The sequence below is a fragment of the Silurus meridionalis genome, chromosome 29, assembly GCF_014805685.1.
Source record: "Silurus meridionalis isolate SWU-2019-XX chromosome 29, ASM1480568v1, whole genome shotgun sequence".
In the NCBI taxonomy this organism is placed as follows: domain Eukaryota; kingdom Metazoa; phylum Chordata; class Actinopteri; order Siluriformes; family Siluridae; genus Silurus; species Silurus meridionalis.
Window position 1 is genome coordinate 12,401,158 of NC_060912.1, and position 27,249 is coordinate 12,428,406.

Genomic DNA, 27,249 nt, shown 5'->3' on the forward strand with positions numbered 1-27,249 from the left:
TTTTAGGGTTAGGGAATTAAGGATAAGGATGAGGGATTAGAGATTAAAGGATAGGGTTTAGGGCTCAAGGATTAGAGGAAGGGGTCAGGATTTAGAGAATAAGATTTAGGCATTAAAGAATAGGGGTCAGATTTTAGGGATTAGAGTTTGTCAAAGGATATGGATTAGGGATAAGGGATAAGGTTTAGGGGTCAGGGATTAGAGGATAGGATTTAGGGGTTTGGGTTTAGGATATAGGAATTAAAGGATATGAGGTGGGAGTTAGGGATTAGGGATTAGGGGTTAAAGGTAGTGTGAGGATGAGTATTTGTTGATCAGGTCACATTAAAGTCAATAAAATACAGCGGTGTGTATTAGAGTGTGTGTATGTACAGTCTCTCTCTGGTAAAGTGGGTTATGTGGGAAGATCAGGACTGTGTGTGTGTGTGTGTGTGTGTGTGTGTGTGTGTGTGTGTAGGCCAGGTGTGCTATATTTAGATGTGGGGTACGGACCCATTTGGGTTGGCCCAGTTTCCCTGACCTAGCCATGAAAACATTGTGTGTGTGTGTGTGTGTGTGTGTGTGTGTGTGTGTGTGTGTGTGTGTGTGTGTGTGTGTGTGTGTCTGAGGGAAGGACAGCATAACGCTGTGAACACATCCCAAACCACAAGCTGTCAAGTATGTAATCCACATAAACACCCTCGTTAGTCTGTTGTGGGTGTGTCCCAAATCATAAACCATATTCACTATATAGGTCACATAAACATCATTAGTCCATTGTGGGCGTATCCCAAACCATACACACAAATTACTATATAGGATGCAGTGAGTGTGTCACACACATGCTACTCCTCATGTAGGGCACTTTGGATGTGAAGAAAACCATTTGTTCTATTCTTAAAATAAAAAATTTAATTAAAACATGAAATAAAGAATTATGGGCATGTCCCAAACCACACACACTGTTCACTACAGAGGGCACACTGGGATCACTATTGGCATATGCTAATTCTTACTCTTACTGTAACTTATCCACTATATAGTGCACATTAACACCATAATCAATCCACTGTGGACGTGTCCCAAATCACTCACTCGCTTCAGTATAAAGTGGGAATTTGTTTGTTCAGGAAAGTGCTGTAGAGCATCGTAGGACGTCAGGAAATTCCCAGCATGTCCTCAGATAAAACCTCAAACAGACAAAGGTCTAAAATAGTCTGCACTGTAGTGAACCAGGTTGGTTTAGGACACAACACATCAGAACACTGATAACTGAGTTCATGAGTTTAAAGATGCACACATTTTGTAGTGTTAGTCTTTATGTGTGTGTGTGTGTGTGTGTGTGTGTGTGTGTGTGTGTGTGTGTGTGTGTGTGTGTGTGTTGTGTTTCTGATGAAGCATTTTGTAGTGTTAGTCTGTGTGTGTGTGTGTGTGTGTGTGTGTGTGTGTGTGTGTGTGTGTGTGTGTTGTGTTTCTGATGAAGCATTTTGTAGTGTTAGTCTGTGTGTGTGTGTGTGTGTGTGTGTGTGTGTGTGTGTATTTGTGTTTCTGATGAAGCATTTTGTAGTGTTAGTCTGTGTGTGTGTGTGTGTGTGTGTGTGTGTGTGTGTGTGTGTGTATTTGTGTTCTGATGAAGCATTTTGTAGTATTAGTCTGTGTGTGTGTGTGTGTGTGTGTGTGTGTGTGTGTGTGTGTGTGTGTGTGTATTTGTGTTTCTGATGAAGCATTTTATAGTATTAGTCTGTGTGTGTGTGTGTGTGTGTGTGTGTGTGTATTTGTGTTTCTGATGAAGCATTTTGTAGTGTTAATCTGTGTGTGTGTGTGTGTGTGTGTGTGTGTGTGTGTGTGTGTGTGTGTGTGTATTTGTGTTTCTGATGAAGCATTTTGTAGTGTTAGTCTGTGTGTGTGTGTGTGTGTGTGTGTGTGTGTATTTGTGTTTCTGATGAAGCATTTTGTAGAACCTGAAGGTGAACATGTTAAATTCTGTGGGTAAAGCTGTTGCCAGGCAACTGGGGAAAATAAACTATAACCTAGCTAATGACTAGTGCTAATGAATTTAAATACACAGTCATTAGGATTTAAATAGACAGTGACACACAACTACAACAAAACAATACACAACATCAGCATTAATATTCATTAACTAACATTACAGTTACTTGGTTTTATGATCGTCAGGTTTTTTACGTTGATTCAGTAAAATGTGTTTCTGTTTGTCCCTGTGCACAGCTCAGATACGATACAGTGTTTTATAGACACTTATATAAGATCAGAAACACGTACAGTGTCGTGCACTAGTGTATATAATTATATATAAATACAATATACTCATTTCAAACAGCTGGTGAATAAATACATGCAGTACACACACACACACACACACACACACACACACACACACACACACACACACACTATTCCTACACCCAACCCCACACCTTTTACACCCAACACCAGAAACTGTCCACTAAGAAGTCATCTAGAGATTAGTGTTCTACCATAAATATCTAGAACATGTGTAGAGCACTCCGAGTGCAGGAAGATATCCCACTGACGGAGATAACCAGATACTTCCACACGCTCTTCATGTTCACTCAGGAGTTATTTGGGATTAATCTCCTTTCTTGTAGACGACATGTTGTGTATGAGATACATCATAGCATCTTCTCCTCACACTGTAGTGCACACTCATGTCTTTTACATACAGAGTGAAAACATCTACAGTGCATTACTGCACTCCTTCTACACTTTCTGCAGAATGAATGAACACTGTGTAGTTCACACTTCATCCACTAGGGCACCAATTACACAATTACAGGAGGCTGAATATCTACAGATTCACCATGTAGGTGCAGTAGATGGTGTTAATACCCCGAGTAGGGCATTATAGTGATATACACACTTCTAGAAAGAGTGTGGAGGAGATTATGATGTACACACACACACACACACACACACACACACACACACACACACACACACACATAGTGTACTATAATAACACTATATCATGTTCTTACACACTAATGTCCTCTCTCTCTCTCTCTCTCTCTCTCTCTCTCTCTCTCTCTCTCTCTCTCTCTCTTCCACTCTTTCTGTCTCTCTCTCTCTTCCACTCTTTCTGTCTCTCTCTCTCTCTCTCACACACACACACACACACACACACAGAACCTGAATGGAATAATGGTAGACTCTTTTGTCCTGCTTTAGTGTTGTGCTCTCTCTCAAACACACCATACACACACACACACACACACACACACACACACACACACACACACACACATGCTGAATGAGGCCCTCTGCATCTGGACATTGCATGTTAATGAACATATAAATTAGTAAAGCTAAAGCTAAAGCATACAAACTCTCTCTCTCTCTCTCTCTCTCTCTCACACACACACACACACACACACACACACACTCTTTCTTACCTGTCATGAAAATCCAGAGTGGTCATGGAGAGAGAGAGAGACGAAAAAAGAGAAAAATCAATCACCTCGTTTCTCATCCAATACAGTGTGAGACAGACACTTAATGAGTGAGGAGAGAAAGAAAAAGAGAGATGTACTGAGAGAAACATAGAGAGAGAGAGGAATGGAGGGAGATATCCAGGGAGAGAGAGAGACAGAGAGAGAGAGAGAGAGAGAGAGAGAGAGAGAGAGTGCAAGAGATGCAGATAAAGAGATAGAGAGAGAATGAGTGTCAGGCCATGAGATAGAACAACAGAACACCTCCAAGCTGGGTGAAGGTGAAGAAGAGCATGAAGACTCCAGCTCTGTCCATTTCGTCGTTTATGTTGGGATGAAAGATAAATAAAGAGGCAGATCCCAACCATACACAGACAGCTGCCTGGTTCTGTATTGCTACCTGTTATACACACACACACACACACACACACACACTGCAACCCTCGCCTTCTAGATAACGCTAAGCGCTACCACTGCCTTCTCTCTCTCTCTCTCTCTCTCTCTCTCTCTCATGGAGGATGGATAGATAGTGAGAGGGAGGGAGAGAGGGATGACTACCGAGCCGGCAGTGCATTAGTATTCAGTGGGAGAGAATAAAGTGGGAACACGATAGAGAAGTGAAGGCTGCAGAAATAGAAGAGAAAGAGTGTGGCGCCCTCTGCTGGTCTAATTCTGTACACTCTAAACTGAATTTTATATTTTGTAGCATTTGTTTAAAAAAATGAAGCACTGAACCCTAAATGACCCCATACTGGATATTTATAGTTAAGAAGAAGTCATTATTTCATACACTTTATAGCGAGCTTTATATTACTGAGGAGGTGGTAGCTCAGTGGATTTTAAATCAGAAGGTCACCAAGCTGCCACTGCTGGGCCCTTGAGCACGGCCCTTAAACCTCCAGTGCTGAGTTGTAAGTCACTCTGGATAAGGACATTTGTTAAATGCCATAAATGGCTTAAATAGTGAGGAGATGGGAGTCAGGATGCACTCTGAGGAGAAGGTAAGCTGTGTGATACTTTGGGTGATGTTCTGCTGGGAAACCTCGAGTCCTGACTTTCATGTTGATGTTACATTGTTGTAGACCAAGTTACACCCTTCCATGGCAACAGTATTCAGCAGCAGTGGCATCTTAGTCTCAGTGTGGAGCGCCTCTAGTGGAGAATAAAGTTATTTTTTGTGTTATTCATTAATCTGCATTCTATTTTCAAAATAATGTTCATACACTCAAACAAATAGAAACAAACATTTAGTCCAGTAAGACAAGTAAATTAAAATAACATCAGTTAGAGCACATAACACAACTACACTTTTATCTTCTCTATTTTTAACTTGATTCTATTTAAATCTTACTGATTTAAAACTTGTTTTATTCAATAAATTAGACATTTAAAATATTTTATTAAATACTAATGTAGGGGGTTTAGATAATCTACCCACCTCTAAAGTGGGGAATGGATCTGAGATGTAGAAACAGAAAATTCAAAATCTTCTCAGGAATAAGTGCAGTTTTTCGCCAAAAAACTAATTCAGAGGCAGAACTTACATGGACGCATTTGAGAAAACAGCAAGAGACTCTGAAAAACAAGCTCAAGACAAAAGTCCACACAACATAACATCACATGAAAACAACAAAACATTAGAACTTGGAAACATTATAACTTCCTACTTCGTGTAAGATCCTGGTGTAGGATTTATGGGCACACTGGCAGCATCTGGTGGTGAAACATGGTAAGCACAATCGCCAGAACCCTCCCAGATCCTGACAGGACCTCCCCTTTGTTAAGGTGTTCTGTTGGTCCAGTTGAATGACGATGGTAATGAGGAAGGGGGCGGAGCAATGGCTTCAGCAGGGCTCAGAAGCTGAGCAATGCCCACAGCAGAGAACAGAAGCTGAATGATGACTGTAATGAAACTTTAGGATTGATCAGCACCCTTTCAAATTCAGAGACTGGTCAACACACCCAGTGGGCTCAAGGGTTGGGCAATGCATCCAGCAGGGCTCAGGAACTTGGTATCCCCCAGTGGGACTTGGAGGCTTGGCAATGCCCAAACCTGGGACCAAACCTGAGCTTTTAAAAAGGACTGGTAGCTAGAACAACAAGTGCTCTGGAGCTCTCAGATTAGCATGGCCTCCTCAAGGGCTTTTCCCGAGAGCTGGAGGATAACACAGGTAATCTGTGCCTGATCAGTCAGAAACATGTGTGATTAAGAAATTAACATGAGGTCACACTGGCTGAGGAACAAACTACAGTAATCAGATCTCAGGAGAAATGCTGGGGCACAGGGGGGCATAGGCTGACAGTGTCCTGTCAACATTGTCCAAAAGCTTTTGGGATAGGGTTGTAGAACTTCCTGTTCTTCTGTTGTCTCAGTCTCCAATATTCCAGTTGGGTTCACTGTGCTGTTTTATTCTGTCAGGACCGAGTCTCAAAACCGGGTCGCTCAAGTGGAAGCTGCAGCAGGATGCCACAGGGACGGGTTGGAACCCAGATGCAGAGACAGATCTTTTATTAGAACAGTCCCAAAAAAATCCAGAATTATAAAAATATAAAAAAAAAAAAAATAAATAAATAAATCTTATATAATAATAAAAAGTTATCCCAAATATATAATCCAGATCTCAGAATCCAAAAAGGAGGCAGAACAAAGTACAGTCCACAACAAAAGAAGAACAATTCTAAATATTCAATAATAAGTACAGTAGTCTTTCTCAAAAATGGACAGCCAAAAACTCATTCCACACAACGTAACATTACATCACATGAAACAGCACATGAGACAGAGGGTTCTGTGTTCTGTTCTGTAGCTCTGTGTACTGTTATCACATACGGTAATCCACATTTTATCCACATTTATTTCAAAATATACAAAAATGGGCAAAAAATATACAGGTGCATCTCAATAAATTAGAATATCATGGAATTTAACTCAAATTGTTAAACTCGTGTATTAAATAAATTAAATGCACACAGACTGAAGTAGTTTAAGTCTTTGTTTATATTTATTATTTTATTTTTATGATTTTGGCTCACATTTAACAAAAATCCAGTAATTCACAGCTCAACAAATTCGAATACTTCATAAGACCAATAAAAAAAAAAACATTTTTGGTGAATTGTTGGTCTTCTGGAAAGTCTGTGTTCTGTTATGTAGCTCTATGTTGTGTTGTGTGATGGAGCTCTATGTTGAGTGATAGAGCACCAGGGATCTGGAGAAACGGTGTCTCATGTCACTGTGTACTGACTGCATGGTTGAAAAGACAATAAAAGCTACTTGACTTAACTTGAAGCTTCAGTTTACTGTGCAGTACCTGTTCCGGCCGTTAGGTGGGAGTGTTGTCAAGCAACAGCTTTTTACAAACCGCCAGTCATGAACATTTATTTATTTATTTAAAGAGCTGAGAGGGTAAAATATAACTACAGCAAAACATTAAACTCCGAAGCTGAACCATTATTTAAGGTTTATAAAGTCTCTTTATAAACATGTACTGTTGATGAAATTAAATCATTTTGAGCAAAAATACAAAAAAAATATGTACGTCAGTTTTTCTCAGCTGAAAAATCCTCTTATTTTTTTACTTTAGTAGATTAGAGAATAATCAACATTAAAATATCTAAATGTCATGAACACATCTCACAGATACACAAACACTTTATTAGAGTAGACACAGGACATACATTTCACTTATAACCTCTAAACCCACCTTTTATTTTCACTGGTAACTGATGCTGAACAGATTATAATATTTTTTTTCATATTAATTGTTTAAAATCAGATACACACCTGATCTCCTGATTAAAAGTGCAGTTGTGGTGAAATGTGTTTAATATTCTGTCAGTGTATGTAAAGTATTTGTATTTTTAGCTTCATTACATTCATAAATAAAAGTGAAGTGAAACACTCAGCAGTGTGAAACCTGCACGTGTCTTAAAGAATATTTGCATATTCACGAGTTTTATTTATACAATTTCCAATTTAGTGCAAAGTTTTAGGATTTAATTATTAAGATGGTTCTCAAGCTTGTGTTTTTATTGGTTTATATCTGTATATGTAATTAGCTTTTAATAGATAGATTTTTTGGCTTAATGAGTGAAATTATTCATTATTTGAGACTATTTCTGAATTGTTTTGAATGATAGTAATTCAATAGAAAATAAGATTCTTCCTGTTTACACAACATTTATTCATCTTTGGACACATATTTAGTGCAGTAACAGTGAGATGTACAGAAGTGTGTTTAATTAAATGAAGATTAAACTGGGACAGAGCCACTTGCTCTTTCAATTTGAGCCTCAGACTCCTGAGTGTCTCCTGTTTCTTCTGTATGTGTCACAACTCTGATCAATCAAATATAAAACACTGTAAAAGTCTTACTGAAGCACAGAGACATACAAATACTGTAATATAGTTTATTATTGTAATATAGTTTAACATTAAACCTCAAACACGACCCTTTAAACACAAATGATATGATTAATTATCACATTATAGGATGAATAAGAACACTGATATGATATGATTAAATGTTAAATGCATTGAAACAGAAAAGAGAAAAAAGAGAAAGTGTGTTTATAAAATAGAAAATCTAATGAATATTACTGATTATATCTTTATGATTTCTGGTGTCACGAATACAGATTACGTTTATGTATTTATTTTGATTATTGGATCATGATTATGTCGCTATTTTCTGCTCAGTTTGGTTTAGAAGAGTCTCAGATTAATTCATCCAAACTTTCAAAAGCATGTTCTTTAGTAAACCTTCTCCATTCACTGGGGATCTCACCCCTACCCTCAAATGTTTTCTCATAGTGCTTTTCCAGATCTTTCTGGAATCTACACACAAACCATTTCCAGTACGGGAGCTCTGAGTTATCAGGGGTGATGCTCCAGGTCTCATAAACTCCTCCTGCTGTTCTGTAGGATTTGTAGGGTACAGACTCTTCTGAATCATCTGTGGGGTAGAAACGTTTATCACTTTGTACAAGTGTTGTGCAGAAATCACAGGAGAGATTTGTTGTATTTCTGTAATACCACCCATTGACACCATCTACCCTGTGGAAGGGGACACTGTGATCTCCATCATGATCCTGCATTGTGTTGGTACAGATGGCTTTACAGAATGGACACTGAACCCAGCAGCACTGACAGAGGTGATCAATCAGAATCTCATCTGGTTTCTTCCTGAACTTCTCCATGTTGATGTGTTTTGCACTGCTGAAGCTGTTGTCTAGTTCTGACTTCATTACAGTGAGACCTTCACTAACAACCTGCTGTAGAAAATCAATATCTGTAACGTCCTTGAGATCAGTGAAGGTTATTTCTTTAAAGGTCACTTCATCTTTCAGTGCAGAGGTAAAACTTCTCAGCCACGTGTCTGCATCACCACGGCTCTTCTTGAGCTCCTCAGTTGCGATGTTTACAGCATTTATTACACTCTGCAGTTTGTGATGTAGATTTCCTTTAAAAAGGTTCAGAACGGTGGTGGTGTTTTCAGTGATGTACTTATTAACCTTCTCTGTAATGAAGTTTCTGAAGTGCTTCTCAGGATTGAGAATGTACTCCATATACTTCTCAAAGTTCTCCTCCTCTGCCAGACATTTCAGGATGTGTTTCTCAAGGTTTGATCTGTTACCATTAAACTCTGGCATGTCTGATCTGATCTTTGCTGCTAAATCAAGAGCAGTTTTATTGGAAGCTGCCTGCAGGATGAGGTCTTTCTGGGAACTGCAGATCAGCTCACCAAACACTTTAGTTGCTGTTGTTCCTCTGCAGTAGTTTTGGAAGACACTGTAATATTGTGGTTTCTGCTTGGACAAATAAACTCTTGGATCATTTGCATTCATGAACTTTTTATGGCACTCAGTAAATCTGTGACTCGCAACTTCACACACATGAAGACAGAGATCCAGAGTGAATTCCTTTCTCAGTTTAATTCTCTGGTTTTTGCTGTGATGCTCCTCAACTCTCTTCCTGACGTGGTCTGTTATTTCCTGGATGTAGCCGTCATTGTACCCGAGTCTTGTGATTTTACTGCAAATCTTATTGATGAATTCCTCAGTTTCTTTAATCACATTAATGGCCAGAGCTCTTACTAAATCTTCAGAAGAAGGGTTATTTATGAAAGGCATGTACTGAAGAAGACCTTTTTTAGTTTTTGAAATGTAAGATGAAATGACTCCTACTTTGTCTATTTGTTTGTAGTCTTGCTGTTTTTTCCGCTCGCACACAGAAGCTTGTTCATTTCCTACTGATAAAATCTTTACAGCATCCTCCCAAAAATCTAAAGTTCTTCCTGAAGGTGTGTCTTGTGTCAGTTCAGTGACCCATTTGTCCCACAACTGATCAAATTCCTTCTTAAGATCTTGTTCATTGGTAGTTGTGGATTTGAGTTTCAGAGCGAGATCTTTGCTCAGACTGAACAGTTTTTCTTCGTACTCCTTTCGTGTGCTTTTTAGTTCAAAAGTCTCTCGAGCCTGTTGCTGCTGAATAACTTCATTCAGTTTTAGTTTTGTGTCTCTGATAAGATCTTCATAAAGTTGTGTGATTTTGGTTTCACATCTCGCTCTCCACTGAACTAAAATCTCTTTGTCTTTGTCTTCTTCAAAGTAACTCTTCACTGATTTGTCCACTTCCTCTTTGGTCTTTTTCATGTAAGAATAAAGATCTTTCTCTTCAATTCTCTTCAGTTTTTCATTTTCAATTCTGTTGTAAAGTTTTTCTTCAGTATCTAACATGGCACTCCTGAGGGTCCAGGTCCATTTTCCAAACTCAGTCTCCAGTTTTCTGTACACTGCGATCTCCAGGGTGTTTTTGAAGCTAAACACAAAGTTCTCGTTGATTAAAGCGTTCCACAGGTCAGTAATGCGTGATTTTAACTGTGAGAGATTCAGACCTGGAGACTTGGTCGCTTTTCTGAAAATGCCTTTCTTTAGATTCTGAACATTTCTGCTGTAGGATGGGTTTGGTGGTGCCATTGGTGGACTGCCCTCCCAGAGCTGTGCAAAATAATACACATCCTCTTTTACACTGAATTCAATAACGTCACTGAAACACTCAGCTTCACTTTCTTCTTCTTTTGCAGCCAGTTTTGCCATTTCATCCAGTTTCTCCTGTAAGCGTCTCCTTCCCTCCATGTTTTTCTCTCCAGCACTAACGTCTCCAACATTCTGATGGACAAATAAACAGCTGGGGTTCAGTCTGACCTTCTTCATCCTCAGAAAGGCCTGAACAACAATCTGAAGAATGTCCTGCATCTCAGCAGGGTTTTCTCCAAAGATGTTGATTAAGGTCAGGTTTCCAAGACCAACAACGAAAGTGGCAAGTTCATTATCATGATGTCGAGTAGATGTTCCTGCAAGCTCCAGGGCTCGAAGACCTTCAGTATCTACAATAAGAATGTAATCAAACTTCAGCTCTTCCTTCATCTCCTCTGACACTCTGACCAGCTGCATGAAGGCTCCTCTGGTGCACCTTCCAGCACTGACAGCAAACTGCAGTCCAAACATGGCATTCAGCATGGTGGATTTCCCAGAGCTCTGAATCCCCAAAACTGACAGAACAAACACCCTCTGATCTCCCAGTATCTTCACAAGTTCATCTAGAACTGCTGAAACCCACATCAGAGGAACATGACCAGCATCTCCATCCATCAGCTCCATTGGATGGCCAGATTTCATAAGTTCTGCTGCAAGTCTGGGGAGAGAGTTCAACGTTTCTTCTTTATATCCTTTCTTTTGTGTTTGTACTGAAATAAAAGACTCATAAATCTGACCCATCTCTCTGAGGAGGTGCTCCAAACCAAACATTGCTGCATTCAGTTTTTCTGAAAGCTCCTCAAGTTCTGTTTGTTTCCCTTTCATTTTATCTGATTTATCATGTTTGTTCTTAAGGTCTAAAACTTCTGTCCACTTTTTATTGTATTTGTGATGAAGACCAGAAAGACAATCTGATGTGCGTTTGTCCAGTAGAATCCCAACCCATTTTAGAAGAATAATCGTTCATTAATGTCACTTTGAGAATTTAGGACAGAAATGAATTGTTCCATAAGTCCAGAGAGGCCATATTTATGCTGCTCTTCACGAATTTCCATCATTTGTGTTTGTTTTGCACTTTTTTGCTTTTCTAAGTTGTTCCCATAAAGTTGATGCAGGTCTTTGTTCATCTTACACCAGTGATGCCATAACTTTCCCTGACAGGGCAGATGTTCTTCCTTTAATTTGGAGAGATCATTTCCCTCCAAATGACTCATCACCATCACTGCAGCTTCCTTAGATTTCTTGCATGCAGGGAAATCTTCATCATTTATAGTCACTTTGGTTTCAAAATCTTCAAGTTTGAACATTCCTGGTGACTTGGAGAAACAGTCTTTGATGATCATTCTGAGATTCTTATATATATCTGACTGAGTTCTGTCTTTAAGTCCAACCTTGTATTTTCCATCATTAAATCTAGTAACACCTGATTCATCATCAGATAGTAGGCAAATAAGAGATTTGTGGCCTTTCAAAAGATCTTCTAGTAAGTGCTTATTTGTGATTTTATTTTGATCACCTAACAGCACGACATTCACTGAGGACATTTCAGTCAGAATCTCCAGTTGCTCTTGATTAGTTTGTGCATCACCATGGAGATTACAGAATGCAACACAGTCAGAGAAAACATCCGTTTCCTTTCCAGATGGACAGTACCAAGCGATCTCCACCACTCCATCCATCAGGAGCCGGTTTTTGCTGCTGTTGGTACAGTGTCTGTGGAAGAAGGTGTCATGTTTCTCAGTGATCAAGCTGTTCATTATCTGAGACTTGGATGAAGATGCAGAACCAAACCTAAAGAAGGCCACCATTGGAGTTTCTGCTTCAGATATTGCCCAGGTTTGCGTGATCTCCTCACCAGATTTAGAAGTCTTCCAGCTCTTTCTGATTTGGCGAAAGGTCCACAGAGGAAACTGGATCTCTCTGGTGAAGGGATTGGGCACCAGCAGAGGCAGAGCGTACTGACACTGAGCCAGTTTAGTCACTATTAGCTGCTTTAGGAGAAGATCAGAGCAGTGGAGCACCGCCATCTGAACATCCATGGGGTGAACAGGAGATTTATGGTCTTCCTCGTTAAATGATTCTGCCTTTTTGGTGAAAAGATTATCAAACAAACCAAAACCTTCATCACCTCCTGTACTGAGGTCAACATAATCAACTATGGCAACATCTTCTTCAGTGCTAATATATCTTGCACTATAGTCCATCATTAAAAGCCTTTGTAGAAAGGTTTCCACCAACTCTTTCTCTGTACAAGACTCCTTCCAGTTTAATGAATGTGAAGTTATTTGGAGAATGTCTGAAATTTTCATTTTCACTTTCTGCTTTTCCTCAAGATCAAGTCTAAGAAACAGCTGCTCTGTTTTTTCCATTTCAAGCTTTTTCTTTTTTTCATATTTTAAACTGTCTTCTCCAGACTCCATCATATATTCCTGTAAAACAGATCATACACATAAGCATTTCAAGTTTATCTAGCCGTCTTGATGAATTACTGAATTACACAAGCCTACCATCACTCATGTCTCTAAACCTATTCTGAAATAGAAGAACCCAGCTTTTGAAAATGCAAAGATAATGCTGGCTGTTGTGTGGGTGCTCTATTAATGTCACTTATGCCCTTGAGGGTGCTATTAGTTTTAACCAATTCAATTCAATTCAATTGAATTTACAATTTTTATTTGTATAACGCTTTTAACAATGAACATTGTCTCAAAGCAGCTTTACACAGATAATGTGGTGATTAAACATAAATATGTTCTTTGTAAGTATGTTTGTCCCTGATGAGCAACTGTGGCAAGGAAAAACTCCCCGAGATGGCATAAGGAAGAAACCTTGAGAGGAACCAGACTCAAGAGGGAACCCACCCTCACCTGGGTTGCACCAAATGTCCATTTGAAGCAGATATACAATGTTGTGGGGTACAGTGATGATGATCAGAAGCAAACTGCACTCCCGAGTCAACCACCTTATTATATTTTTACGTAAAAAAGATCAGATCTCCAAGTAAAAATGTAACTAAAAAATTGTGTAACTCAGCTGATTGTCAAACCCAGTCATGAGTGTTACACAGGTCAGGTGACTCTCAGTGTGGGTCTCCAGCCTGGATACATGTGGAGGGTTTTGTTATGAAGGACATCCATCTTAAAGCATGTGCTTTAATCTGATATGTGGATCAAAAACCAGAATTTCATACCAGATTGGTCGAAGCCTGGGTTACCAACGACCACCACATTGTTAGTGTAAGAATTTACAGACTGCCTCAACCCTATTTATATACATATATACATATATATATATATTGCTATATCAAAATGAGCTAATTTGCAAAACGGCTTAAATTTCACAAAAGTATTTATGTAGTTTGATATAGAATTTCAGTTGGATCAATCTTAATCATAGTCTAACTTTAATCAGTCTGAGAGGTAGCAAGCCATCAAGGACCATGCTTGATGTGGAGATGGTGAAGTGGATAGGATTAGTAAGGAGGAAGTGAGAGCAGTGATTAAGAGGATGAAGAGTGGAAAGTCAGTTAAAGGATGTGTTTTATAGAAGTGAATAAAAGAGTGCAGGCAGGGTGGAGTGGGTGGAGAAGAGATTAGAAATGAGTTTATTAGAGGGACAGCGCATGTAGGACTTTTTGGAGACAAGGTGAGGGAGGTGAGATTGAGATGGTTTGGACATGTGCAGAGGAGGGACATGGGGTATATCAGTAGATCCTTATAGGATGTGCCTCAAACTCTTTAAATTCAAAAGTATTTACTAATCTTGTAAATGAGGGCTGATACATAAAACAGCGCTTTCTTAAAGTGTGAGGCAACATGAGAGTTTTTTAAAACTCTCTAGAATAGTAAACAAGTACTTCATTTGAAATAAAGCACAACAGAACCACACAAATTCTGCTTGATGCCCCCTGTGCTTCCCACTTCTCATCAAATTCCTTTCAGGGCTATTTAGTATCCTCTATCAGGAGTTAAAATTAAACAGGCAGCAAAAAGAGAAAGTTTCTATTAAAGTGTTCACTAGGAAATAAGGAACTGCTTACCTTTCCCCTTTCTGCCACTTCCTCACTCCTCTGTGTAGCTGTCTTCTCTTGTGGCAGGTCTGTGCTATGGCCTATTAGTAAAAATATATATATATATATATATATATATATATATATATATATATATATATATATATATAAATACAAACAGTCAGGTAAAGTGTGATGATCAGGATTAACACTCTGACTGATAATAAAATACATCACTCACAGCAAACTAGAATGCAGCAGAGCCAATGCCTGTGACCAATTAACAACTCAAAAACACCATATAATACCACAATACAATATTAACATTTATACCCAATTATCATTAAATCAAAAATGTTAACTTTCTTCCATCACACATCACTCTGTAAATACCCCATAAAAAATGCATAGTTTCCCACATTTTCCCCAAATGTCATCTTCAACATGCATTTAATCTTTTATCAGTATATCAGTATGCTGAACACACTGCTGTATACATATTTTATACATATTAGAAACACATGGGCTCTCTGCAGGCGAGTCTGTCTTCCCCCACAATTTTACATGTGAATTTGACATTTTGTAAAGTGTTTTGTGATTTTTTTATTTGTTATTTTCATCCTGTGCCATTTGGAGATGCACATTTGTTTGTATTTTGGTGTTTGGTACATGCGATTTCTAGGAATGTTTCAGTGTCAGACAGACATTTTTTATCATTTGGAGAAATCTGGTGTCATACAGAGAGATTTGTGTTATTTGAAAAGGTTTTGTGTTATTTGTTGATATTTTCCTCATTTAGTGATTATTTGTGTCATTTGGTGAGATTGTGTTCATGTGGAGAGGTTATGATGTTCAGTGTAGAAGGCCAAGAAATAAATGAATGACACATTCAGTCTTTAATCAGAACTTAATTAAAAATTTGGAGGAGAGTAAAAACATCCTATACACGTCTCTGCCTCCAAATCTGTGTTATATAGAAAAATCGATTAACTTATTCAATTCCACTTAAATTGATTAAATTTTATTGGAGTAAAAATCCTATAACATGGCTACATTACTGAATATAATAAATTTCACATACCTTTTCCTCTCACTGTATCTCCATCTATCTTTGCTGTGTTTTTTGTGAAATGATCTTCATGTCTTCTCTGTGTTTCTGGGTGTTTATTCTCATGCAAGCTGCTTCCTTCAGTCTCCTTTACCACTGCATCAATTTTCTTTAAAAGCTGAAGAACCTCATGTTTATCAAATGGAGATATTTTCTGAATCCTGTGGTGTCTCACTTCACGTTGACTGATGAATCCCTGGTCTTCACCTGTAGTTATCACTATGGAGCGTTTTCTGGACAGTGGGTAGAAAGTTTCCAATATGCTTCTGACTCTGTCATGTTGCTCACGTGTGACTGTTTCTGACTGAAGCACTAAGAGGAACACGTGAGGTCCAGGATCAGCAAGAGAAATGCACTCTTTTACCCTCTGAGTCAGTTCCTCCTGAGACAGTTGTGGGTTATAGAGATGAGGTGTGTTGATGATGGTGATGTTTCTTCCCTCCACATGACCACTGGCTTTCTCACTGTACTGCTTCACTGAAGAAGGAACTTCAGTCTCAAATGCAGATCTGCTCAGGATGAAGTTTCCCACTGCGTTGGTCAGAGGTACATTTTCCCCCAGCAGCACAATTCTCACTTCAGACACTGAAACATTATTAGGAGACAAATTATTAATGATCTTTCTTCTGTGGTTGAACAAATAGAGGTACAGTTAATAAAACAGGATGTGCTGAAATATTTGCATTAGTTATTTTATTTATGCATTTCAATATAAGGCAATAGTTCTATCTTCAGTACTGATATATTCAGTGGCAGATAACATGCAAGCAGAGTTTTTACCAGCCACCGTTACAGGCAATAGAGACATGGTCCAGTTTGTGAATGGAGGCCAGAGACAGAAATGATGATAACTAGATTAAACCTGAGCAGGATCTAACATGTATAATAAAAAACTCTTTGAATTTCCAAAGTATGCCTGCTCATAATTTCCTAACCACTCTGTAAGATCTGCTACAGAAAGAAACTTGCTGAGATCATTAAAATCATTGTCAGCATCCACCAGGTGTAACATCAGGACATCCTTATGCTGTTCATGGAGAAGGAGCACTTGACAGCTTTACTCCAGCTCAGGAAGAGAAGTTTCAAGTGCTACAGACTCTGGTACAACTAGTACTTCAGCTGTAGCCCAGCAGCCATACCGTACCTCATGTTTTTAAAAATATGTGACATAGAAGAATAAATCAAACTCTGTGCTGTGAAAGTATGGGGATGGGAAGACTCTCAGCTGGCACTCCACTTTCTGCTGCTACTGGCTGGGAAGCCCAGGTTGAGACTTAACCTCTAACAGTCTTAAAACTGCTACTTCACCTGAACCTTAATCATTCAAAAACTGTAAAATTCATGATGGAGATGGATGATAAAGATAAATGCTTGCAGAAGAAAAGCAGATCTGACTACAAGAGGAGGGAATTAAAAGAGTACAAATACTTCATTACTGTACTTAAGTAGATTTTTCTGGTATCAGTATTTGACTTCACTATTTTTGTTCACAACTTTTCCTTTCACTCATAACATTTTTACATTGGTGGGCAGTCAGGGGCGTGTATGTGGATGTTAGATTTTTTTGTCCAATCAGATTTCAGCCTCTATGTGCTTCCATGTCAATCTAATCTGCTCAGGGCCTTCAGAGTCAGTACTGCTGGCGGTTGGTTTTTTTGTTTTTTGTTTTTTTTTTTTTTTTTAAACATAGTCTCTATTATAAACGGGTCTGTGTCTTTAACCAATCAGATTTCAGATTCTCCTCACAGTGCAGCTCGTACTCAACTTTCTTTTTCTTATATTTTCACACCAGACTCACTAATTTAGTTTGAATCTGTTTGGTAAAATGATCAATATTTATCTTTTCATTGCGCCGTTTTCAATCCATCAACCTGTTTCATGTCACCCTAACCCTTTTTAAATTCACTGTTGTATCATCTGCTGTCTCTCACATACCACAGACATAGACGAGTATCTGAAGCTCACAATGAGCAGCAGGAGGCAGTAAGAAGTTTGGGGTTAATGTGGATGAGACAGAGGGAGTCAGTGATGAGAACATGACTGAGAACAGAGACATTCCTGATCATCATCATCATCTTTTCTCTGTTTGTGTTCCACATGGTGGATCTTCAGCCTGAATACATTGATTAGAGAACATTTGAAATTATTTTTGTATTAATATATTAATCAGGGCTGTCAAAATGAACGCCTTAATAACATTTTAACCCAAATCCATTTATTTTATTAATGTTAATTGAAACAAAATGGTTTGATCATTTTCTTCTTCTTCCTTCAGCAAACATCTCAACATCTTCAGCTCTGCTACCTCCAGCTCCACCTCCTGTCTTTTACTTAATGCCACTGTCTCTAATCCAGACAACATCTCAGGTCTCACCACAGTCCTATAAACTTTCCCTTTCACTCTCACAGATACTCTTCTATCACAAATCACTCCTGCTATCACTCTTCTCCACCCACTCCACCCTGCCTGCACTCTTTCTTCAGTTCTCTAACACACTCTCCATCACTCTACACTGTTGACCCCAGGTACCTGAACTCCTCCACCTTCTCCACCTCTTCTCCCTGCAACCGCACCCCTCCACTGCCCTCCCTCTCATTCACACACATGTACTCTGTCTTACTCCTACTGACTTTTATTCCCCTTCTCTCCAGCGTGTACCTCCACCTCTCCAGGATCTTCTCCATCTGCTCCCTACTCTCACCACAAATCACAATATCATCCACAAACATAATTTTTATTAAAAATATAAATATAAAATATGTGAAATTAAAACCTTCAGTACATTACACGTTTATTCCTGAAAATACCAAAATAACACACACAATTATCCCTCTGGGGTCGAAAAATAAGAGGGTTGAGGGTTTTGTAGCATTTTTTCCTTATAACAGGGAGACTTAAGACTTAAATTAAACTGTATTTTTTTTACTTACAGATAAAAATGATACATCATTCGACTCTGTAAAGGGGCTACTTTTATTTGTATGCACTCAATAACAACAAAATACTGTTGTTTTGTAAAATAAAGAAAACAGACAGGGGCGCTCTCTGCCATCTCTGTTATCTCTTTTCACAGACACAAATAAAACACCCTGAATCTCAGTGAATATTTGCCAAACAGACGTAATAAATATATGAATAGAAAACTCGAAAATTCTTTAAAATAAACTATTTCAAATCGAATATAAATATTCTCTGTTTCTGTAATCCGTATGAAAGTTAGAAGAGGTACAGTTTCTCCGGTATCACATCATTAATCATCCGTGTGGAAACATAGCAAAAGTTCCATTTGGTGTCCTGATGATTTACATAATTTAAAACACCATAATTCATGAAACATAATAATACATTTACAAGAATATTGTGTTTGTGCTCTATGTTGAGTTTTGGTTTCACTAATCATAAACATACATTTGTGTAAAGCATCATTGTATGTCCATGTTGATTAGAGTTTTAAAAACTTGAAAAGTATTAATTTAAGGTACATTTAGAACAGATACAAATGTACAATTAAGTTGTGATTAATCACAAGTTACCTCACAACAATCATCATGATTAATTGCTAAAAACTAAAGCAGGTAGTAGTGACAGCTACTTTTTACTGAAGCACATGTCACAGTCCAAACATCTTTACTTTAACTTGAGTAATAAAGTGCAGTCAGAACTTCAAATTTGATCAGTCTTTTAAAACATGAGTATCTGCACTTCTACTGAGTGAAGGATGTGTGGACTTTTGCCACCTCTGCTGACTTCATAGTAAACCTTGTTTGTGAAGCAGTTGCCCAACTTTGAGAAGTTTAAGTCTAGTGCCACCATCTGGTATTGCTAGAAGAGGTGATCGAGCCCCTGCTCCTTTCTCCCTCCCTCTTTCTTTTTCATTCCATTCTTCCCCTCTTTATCCATGGAAACAGGGGTCAACTGACACAAAATCATTTCCCTCAGAACCCTGGCCATCCCTACATTTCATGTCTTCCCTTATATTTAATGACTGTGTTAATCCCCACATGGATTTTCCTCTGAAATAGAAACAAGATCAAACTATTTGGCCTTTAATAAGTAAACAAAGTGCACTGACTTATTGTTATTGCCCAAAATCTGTCTATAAATGTTAATACCAGGGCACTCAAAACAGGCAAAATATTAAACCTCATGGCTCATTAGTATTGTCATGGCATTGCTTACATTATTTGAGGTTCCCTTTGAAAGAAATGTTATTATCCTGTGGACTGCATCACTTTGTGGTGGTTTATGTAACTGTATAATTATCAAAAGTTTTAAAATGATAAAATTCGGATCTGACTAATTAAAGCATCATGTTCATGTCACACACTTTTGCAAGCTTTACACAACCTTTGGGATTAATTCAACAAAAAAAAATAAAAATAGAAGAGGCTCAAGCTGTTTAAGGTACAAGCCATTGAAGTTGAAAATTAGCAACATACTGAGAAATGTGTTTTGGTGTAATGAACATCTCATATTTATTAAAGTTGTTGGGTCACTATGTGCAAAGTCGAAACAGATGCCATAAGTGTGAACCTGGTTGGAAAATGGTAGAATAGGAGAGGTAGTGTTGTACAGAGTATTGTACATGGTCCAAAACATTCTTTATGTTTCAGTCTTTAATTTAAACAACTGAGTGAATAATATTGTTTATTATTTGTTTTGTAATATAAAATATATAACATGAAAAACACCAGGTTTATGGGTCATATATAAGAAATCAAAAGAAATCTTGAAAGTTTTATTGTAGCCTGTGTCAGATTTATGTATTTAATTAGTAAAAGATGAAAGATTCTTTATTTAATTAAAGTGTTTTATTAAGCAATTTTAAAGATTGGTCTTCATTTGACTGCAAGGACATGGAGTATGTGTCCAAATCACAAAGAAACCAGAGGGGCTTAAAAATCTTTCATTTAGTGCAGGAAATGCAGGTAATTCTATTAGTGATTTGAACAATTATTCAGTTAGACATTGTTTGTCTGTCAGAACACAAATTTAAGTGGCCTGGAAAAGAGCTTGAAAAGTCATGCACTAATAAACAACTGTAGATCTAAGTTTAATTTCATTGGCCCTGTTTTTGTACTATAGTATATATACATATATATATATATATATATATATATATATATATATATATATATATATATATATATATATACACACTTTAACAATAATGTTGAATTTAATCTAAACTAATCTAAAGTGTTACAGAAACCCACTTCATTTACAACAGCAGGTGCAAAAAGTAATTCTTTAGGGTTTAAGACTGATTTCAGGAAAACACAGATTTTTTACAATATTGTCCAACCAAACAAACAAGGTACATTCCAGAAGAGCATTGATCAAATATACCTTTATTAACCAAAACATGTATTCATATATGATAAATCAGTGAACAAAAATGCCGTGAAGTCTATCATACTTACGTGAGGGGGGTAGAAAGGAAACGCTTCGCCATTTCTTAGGGTGAAATAAACCTGCGAGGAAAAATTAGTCACATGATTTTGATTTTTTTTTTAATATACACCTTTCTGTGTAATTTAAATACATAAATTACATTAATAAATATTCATAGACATTCATGTTCAATTCATGTTGAATAATTGTCCATGTGCACATTACTTTAAGGGGAAGCAGAAAATGCAGTTTAGTCTTTAAACATTATTTAAGGGTGGATTGAGACAAAAATTGTGAAAATGAATTAAATTATATTTACACTATATTCACACAGAACTGAAATCAACTCTGAGTCTGTTCTAAACACTACTAAGCACTTTAAAGTTATTTAAAATAAAATAAATATACTTAGTATTTAGTGTATTAAACTTTAAATAATAAAAAACAGCTGTTGTAAGGACTGGGTCTAATAATAACAACAAAAACAAAAACAACAACAATTTTTCTAAGAGGACAGAAATAATAACTGACATGTCTGATCCTCAACTGAAGATAAAGAAGAGCGCGTGTAGAATAATCATTTAACCGGATATAGCCGAAAAGTGAAATAAACACACACACAAACAAATTAAAATTGATAAAACAAAAGTAAATGCAGCAAATAAGTCAAAGATTTTTCTAAATTCTTTTACATTAGAGTTTAATTTCTTATTCATTTCTGCAACTTGGCTTCTATAAAGACTTTAATGTGAATAAGAGATGATTGAGATCTTACCTTTATTCGACTCCATTTCATGGCAGTTCTGAAGTTCAAATTGAAAGTAGTTTTTCTTTCTCTTGTGAAAAGCGGAAATGAACACAAACACAAACCGGAGAACCGTGTGTGCGGAAATGTCTAGTGAAATAGTGGATTTTTAATCGAAACTGTTTTTTGTGTGTTTGTCTGTTGGTTATGTAAAACAAGCTAAAACAAAAAGGTTAAACACTTCTTTTTATCTTTAATTTTTATATTTATTATTAAGAGACAGGAGTTAAAGTGAGAGGAGATTATTTGGATGGATCATTATGGATTAAAGTTCATTAGAATAACTGCAGGGTTTTGGGCAGTAATCCCTCAACATCCTCACACTATGGAGTGTTTTTACCAATTCCAAATAAAATCCATTAATTTAAATATATTCATGTTTGATAATATAACAAAATATTTTCCAGTGTCTGTGCTGGAGGTCAATACCTGCCTAGAGGTGTACTGATGACTGCCACAAGGGGGCGCTAATGCTGTTTAATCAAAGGCATTCGAGTACTTTAAACAATAGAGAATGCTGTTAGCATGAGAAACTGTGCACGTGTGTCAGGGGCCTGTGCATAAGACAAATAAACCATGGCGTTAGTAGATACAGATAAAAAGTTTACAGATTGAGTGGAGATCGCATCCAGCAGCTAAACATCTGAATTTGAGTTGAAATGTCCACATTATTTGGAAATCCTTTAAGCAGAGATTTGAGCTGTATCTGTTAGAGATAGGGTTGGACAGGAACAATGATCAGAAGATTGCACTGCTCCTCATGGTGACCATTTACAATAGATGTTTCAGTTTCTAAATGGGAGAAGGAGAAAGAGTACGGTGTCATTATGACAAACAAAATGCATGAATGTATGAATGTTTTTCGTAGTCAGATGCAGGAGGAGTAAACGATTGAACAGTACATGGCAGATTTACCTCTGAAAAGCCAAGCTTGCAATCAAGAGTCTGATTTGATGATCACATTTTTATTGGCATAAGAAAGTAAGAAGAGACTTACTTACAGAGACTGAATTGACTTTAAATAAAACAATTTGACCTGCCAAGTGTAAATATACAACTCAAATCCTTTGACGCAGAAAGTGAGCCTGTAAAACTCAAATAAAACTGTTAAAGAAAAACACTGAAAACCAAAACAAAATGTGGGGGTTAATGACAAAAGATTCGTTGATGTGCCAAAATAAGCAGGACTGAAACTAAACCTACAAAAATGTGAGTTTGTTGTGACAAAGGTCACTCACCTTGGAGATCATTTATCTGTGGCAGGAGCACAGCCAGAAAACAGTGAATGGCAGTGAGAGCACCAGCATGCACAAGAATAGAAAATACTCATCATCTCGTGTTGTGTGTATAAAACCTCCAGTTAATGTTTGGGTTTATTCCAGGGTAAACTACTGGCAGTGGCTGATGCTCGGAACAGATCCAGCCTGTGGACCAGCAGAAAAAGCAGCATTGAAGTTTATATTCAGGTTGATTTTGAGGTTGAGGAGAGACAGATACATGTGTCCACACAGAAGTAGGTTGAGTTTGCAGATGCAACAGCAAGTGACAGATATTTCAGGCAGTGATTTGACAAAATAAACTCATGGTAGCATCAGGGATGAGCTTTCTGTCATTCATGAAGTTCTTCTAAAAGGAAGTAGGTTTGCAGTTCCCAGTATCATTCAAATTTTTTGCACATGAAAATGTAAGAAGTCAAATTTTGCTCCTTTAAAGAAGACACTACGGCCCTGCAGCCATCAACACTACAGTTATTAATACACATAACATGTGATGTCAGTTTATTCAGGCATGTCTGCTTTATTACTATTATTACACGTTACACCAGTAGGTTTTAGAGCATAAGTTATTAATCTCACACAACTAAGTTCATCACAGATCATCCTGTTATCTCACTGGCTTGACTTTTAATTCTGTAAAATAGTTCCACTTTTATTACTTTACATTTTTACAGCATGTCAGAAAATGATCTCTTGTGACAACAGTGATGAGCACCAAATCATCTCAGCATGCACTAAACTTTCACCTTTGCTGTGGATCAGGTCCAAAAGCAGACGACCACATCAGGTTCCTGTGCTTTCAGGCACAGAGGCCAAACCTGGACAATTTCCTGGTTTCTATTTAATCAGCAGCTGTTCAGTTTGGGTTTGTGTGTGTCCACTGTGGCCTCAGGTTCCTGTTGATGACTGACAGTGAGGAACCTCAGGTGGTGTATTTCTGCAATATAACACACTACAGTAAACTCTCATGAATAATCCCTCACTAACACTATGATGTGAAACTCTGGTTTCTACACACACTGTATGTGTAGTGATAAAATGAGCTGCTCTCAGAAAGCCTGGTCAGGTGAGGAGAAGCATGTGCTCGGTAATCGATTAGATTTCCTGATCTGCACATTTCACTACACACTGAGTAATAAATATCACAATAATGATTTATAAAGTAAAGAAACACAGAATGCGGATCATTTCAGGTTAAAAGCGCTTTAAAACTGGAAGTGATTTTTACTGAAAGCTGACTGTAAGTTATCTCCTGGATGAGAAGATCCAGACTCCTCAGTGTGTCCTGCAGCAGGAGGTGGAACACTGCTCCACTGATCGCCAACATGGCGGCCCTCAGCTCTCCTCTGAGAACATGTCGGGGTATTTTAAAGGAGCTCCGATATCTAAAAGGCCCCGAGTATAGAGGCACCATGATGTACACTTATGTGATGGAACAGTTCCGGAAAAATCAGGTAGGAGATGAGATCTAAAGCTGAGCTCAATGTGCTACTGCTGCCGCTGGAGCTTCTGACCTTCAAGAGGTTGAGGAGAAACTCGATAAACACAACCGCAGAGCTCGTGCTGGATTACATTATTAACTAAATGATTTATTTACCAGTTTAATATCTATAATATTGATCATTTCTCCATAAAAATCACTTTCGATTTCCCTGAGATTCTAAAGCGCATGCGCCGCGCATTTCTGTTAAGATGCTATAGCAACGGCTCCTCGCGCCTTTTAATTCTGAGGTAAAATAAATGCTAACATGCTAACAAAGAAAAAAACGGGCACTTTGGTTAATAAACAATGTTTAAAAACAGTAAACAACATTGAATTTTCCACAGATTTTTCATGAAAAACATCCCAAAACGAAAATCTAAATAGTATAATAATATTTTAGTTCTCCACAGACAGCAGGAGGAAAAAAATCATTAGAAACCATATAAGATATTTTATTCTGAGGGAAATCATCTGCTCCTGAAAGGCTGCACAGGTTTCTGGTGATATTTCACAGTAAATCAGTGAAATCCTAATGGAGACCATTACAGCTGTTCTCATGGTGTATAATGGGAAGATCAGAAGTACTGCTGGAAGGTTGGAGGTCTTTCAGAGAAGAGCTCACAACATCTAGTGCTAATACTGAGTAATAAAAGTTTTTATGACTGAATTTATAATTTATAATTTATTTATATCTAGACCACTACAGGTTATATTTTGGATTCCTTTGGATATCTGGTTCACCACATAATCCATCATGACCATTAATTCACTTGAGAAAGGAGTTTCAGATGTGGTAGCTAAGAAGATATATAGGATATGAAATAATCCACTTTACACTGGACTGTTCTGTGTCCTGATGTCCCAGTGGACTAAACAGGACAATAAAGTGTTCTGTCTGCAGAATGTTAGTGTAGAAGTCAGCTGGTTAATTGTATTTAATAAAGTTAATACTGTTAATTCTTCAACATTAATTTTCATTGTTTACGCTTTAAACGTTTGTTCAAACCCACAATTTGCAAGTGATCAGAAATATTGGAACTGATGGTGTATCTTGTTGTCCAGGTGAAGTTCTGACTGTTTAAACAGGATAAACATGAGACCTGAGGGAAAATCACCAAGAGCTATTAATCAAACATGAGGCAGAACCAGTAGAAAAATCTTCTTAAACAGAAAGAAACCCACCAGAGAACCAGAGTCCTGTAATTCCAGTACTTTTGGAGAAGAGATTGATAAGTATTATGTATTGTGTCTTTTCTCCTGTACAGTGAAACATGTTAATGTTATAAATGATATATTTGTGTTGGCGTGTTCAGGTGACCAGCGCGCGACACTGCCGTGCCCAGAGAGAGGCTCTCCACACCTCCCACACATACCTGTGTCTGGTAGAGTCCACACGCCATCATCTAGAGCTGCATAATCAGTACCACGGGAAAGGAGGGCGCCCCCTGGAGGAAGTGGCCCACCTTGTAGGATTGCGCTTACCCACACAGCCTGGTGGTAAGGGCTGGGAGAAGTGAGAGACTGAGTAACAGAGGGAGAGCAGGAGGACGACTGGCTGTCAATCAGAGACTGTCTTCATTCTCACTCTGTGTGTTTGTGTGTCGATTTGTAAAGATCTCTTTGTCTTCGAATAAATAAAGTTTATTCACACTCCTGATAGCGATTAATAAAAATAAACACATAATCTAATCCTGAGCCTCCAGGTCTCACCCCAGGATTCCTCAAAACTACAATCATTAGTTCTTTTCCATTTTATAGATTTTATTCACACAAAATAGAAATAACTTGTTAGCAAAATACACATCTGTAAATTAGTTTGCTGAAACTCTTCTAGACAAATTAAACGTGTTTTTATTATTATATAACAGTACAGATAAACATTACAACGTTCAGTGTTCAAATGTTGGTTATTTACTCAGGGCTGAGTAAAAAGCAGAACCCAGCAGAACCCTTGGAGGCTTGACAATTTGAGCCTCAGACTCCTGAGTGTCTCCTGTTTCTTCTGTATGTGTCACAACTCTGATAAATCAAATATAAAACATTGTAAAATTCTTACTGAAGCACAGAGACATCAAAATATTTTATATAGTTTATTATTGCAAACAGTGAAACTCAAACACGACCCTTTAAACACAAATGATATGATAATCACATTATAGGATGAATAAGAACACTGATATGATATAATTAAATGTTAAATGCATTGAAACAGAAAAGAGAGAAAAAGAGAAACAGTGTGTTTATAAAATAGAAAATCTAATGAATATTACTGATTATATCTTTATGATTTCTGGTGTCACGAATACAGATTACGTTTATGTATTTATTTTGATTATTGGATCATGATTATGTCGCTATTTTCTGTTTGGTTTAGAAGAGTCTCACATTAATTCATCCAAACTTTCAAAAGCATGTTCTTTAGTAAACCTTCTCCATTCACTGGGGATCTCACCATAACCCTCAAATGTTTTCTCATAGTGCTTTTCCAGATTTTTCTGGAATCTACACACAAACCATTTCCAGTACGGGAGCTGTGAGTTATCAGGGGTGATGCTCCAGGTCTCATAAACTCCTCCTGCTGTTCTGTAGGATTTGTAGGGTATTAACTCTTCTGAATCATCTGTGGGTAGAAACGTTTATCACTTTGCACAGCTGTTGTGCAGAAATCACAGGTGAGATTTGTTG

At 37.6% G+C, this 27,249-nt stretch overlaps 3 protein-coding genes across 3 annotated transcripts in view; 1 reads left to right on the forward strand and 2 right to left on the reverse strand.

The window, feature by feature from the left end:
• LOC124382037 (glutamate receptor ionotropic, NMDA 2B) overlaps positions 1–3,955 on the reverse strand; it is a 45,897-nt gene extending 41,942 nt beyond the window's left edge. The window contains 1 exon segment of the mRNA XM_046844118.1: positions 3,714–3,955. The gene's annotated coding sequence lies outside the window, so the exon portion shown is untranslated.
• Positions 3,956–7,730: 3,775 nt separating this feature from the next.
• On the reverse strand, positions 7,731–21,840 carry LOC124381954 (interferon-induced very large GTPase 1-like). Its single transcript, XM_046843943.1, is given in 6 exon segments — positions 7,731–11,438; positions 11,441–12,916; positions 14,527–14,597; positions 15,578–16,189; positions 21,029–21,079; positions 21,775–21,840. Coding segments are annotated over 6 exon segments (5,499 nt in total). The 5' UTR covers positions 21,791–21,840; the 3' UTR covers positions 7,731–8,165.
• A 2,497-nt stretch (positions 21,841–24,337) lies between these two features.
• On the forward strand, positions 24,338–26,214 carry LOC124381956 (protein FMC1 homolog). Its single transcript, XM_046843945.1, has 2 exons — positions 24,338–24,535; positions 25,878–26,214. The coding sequence occupies exons 1-2, from the start codon at positions 24,338–24,340 to the stop codon at positions 26,079–26,081; spliced, it is 402 nt and encodes a 133-aa protein (XP_046699901.1). The 3' UTR covers positions 26,082–26,214.
• The last annotated feature ends 1,035 nt before the right edge of the window (positions 26,215–27,249 follow it).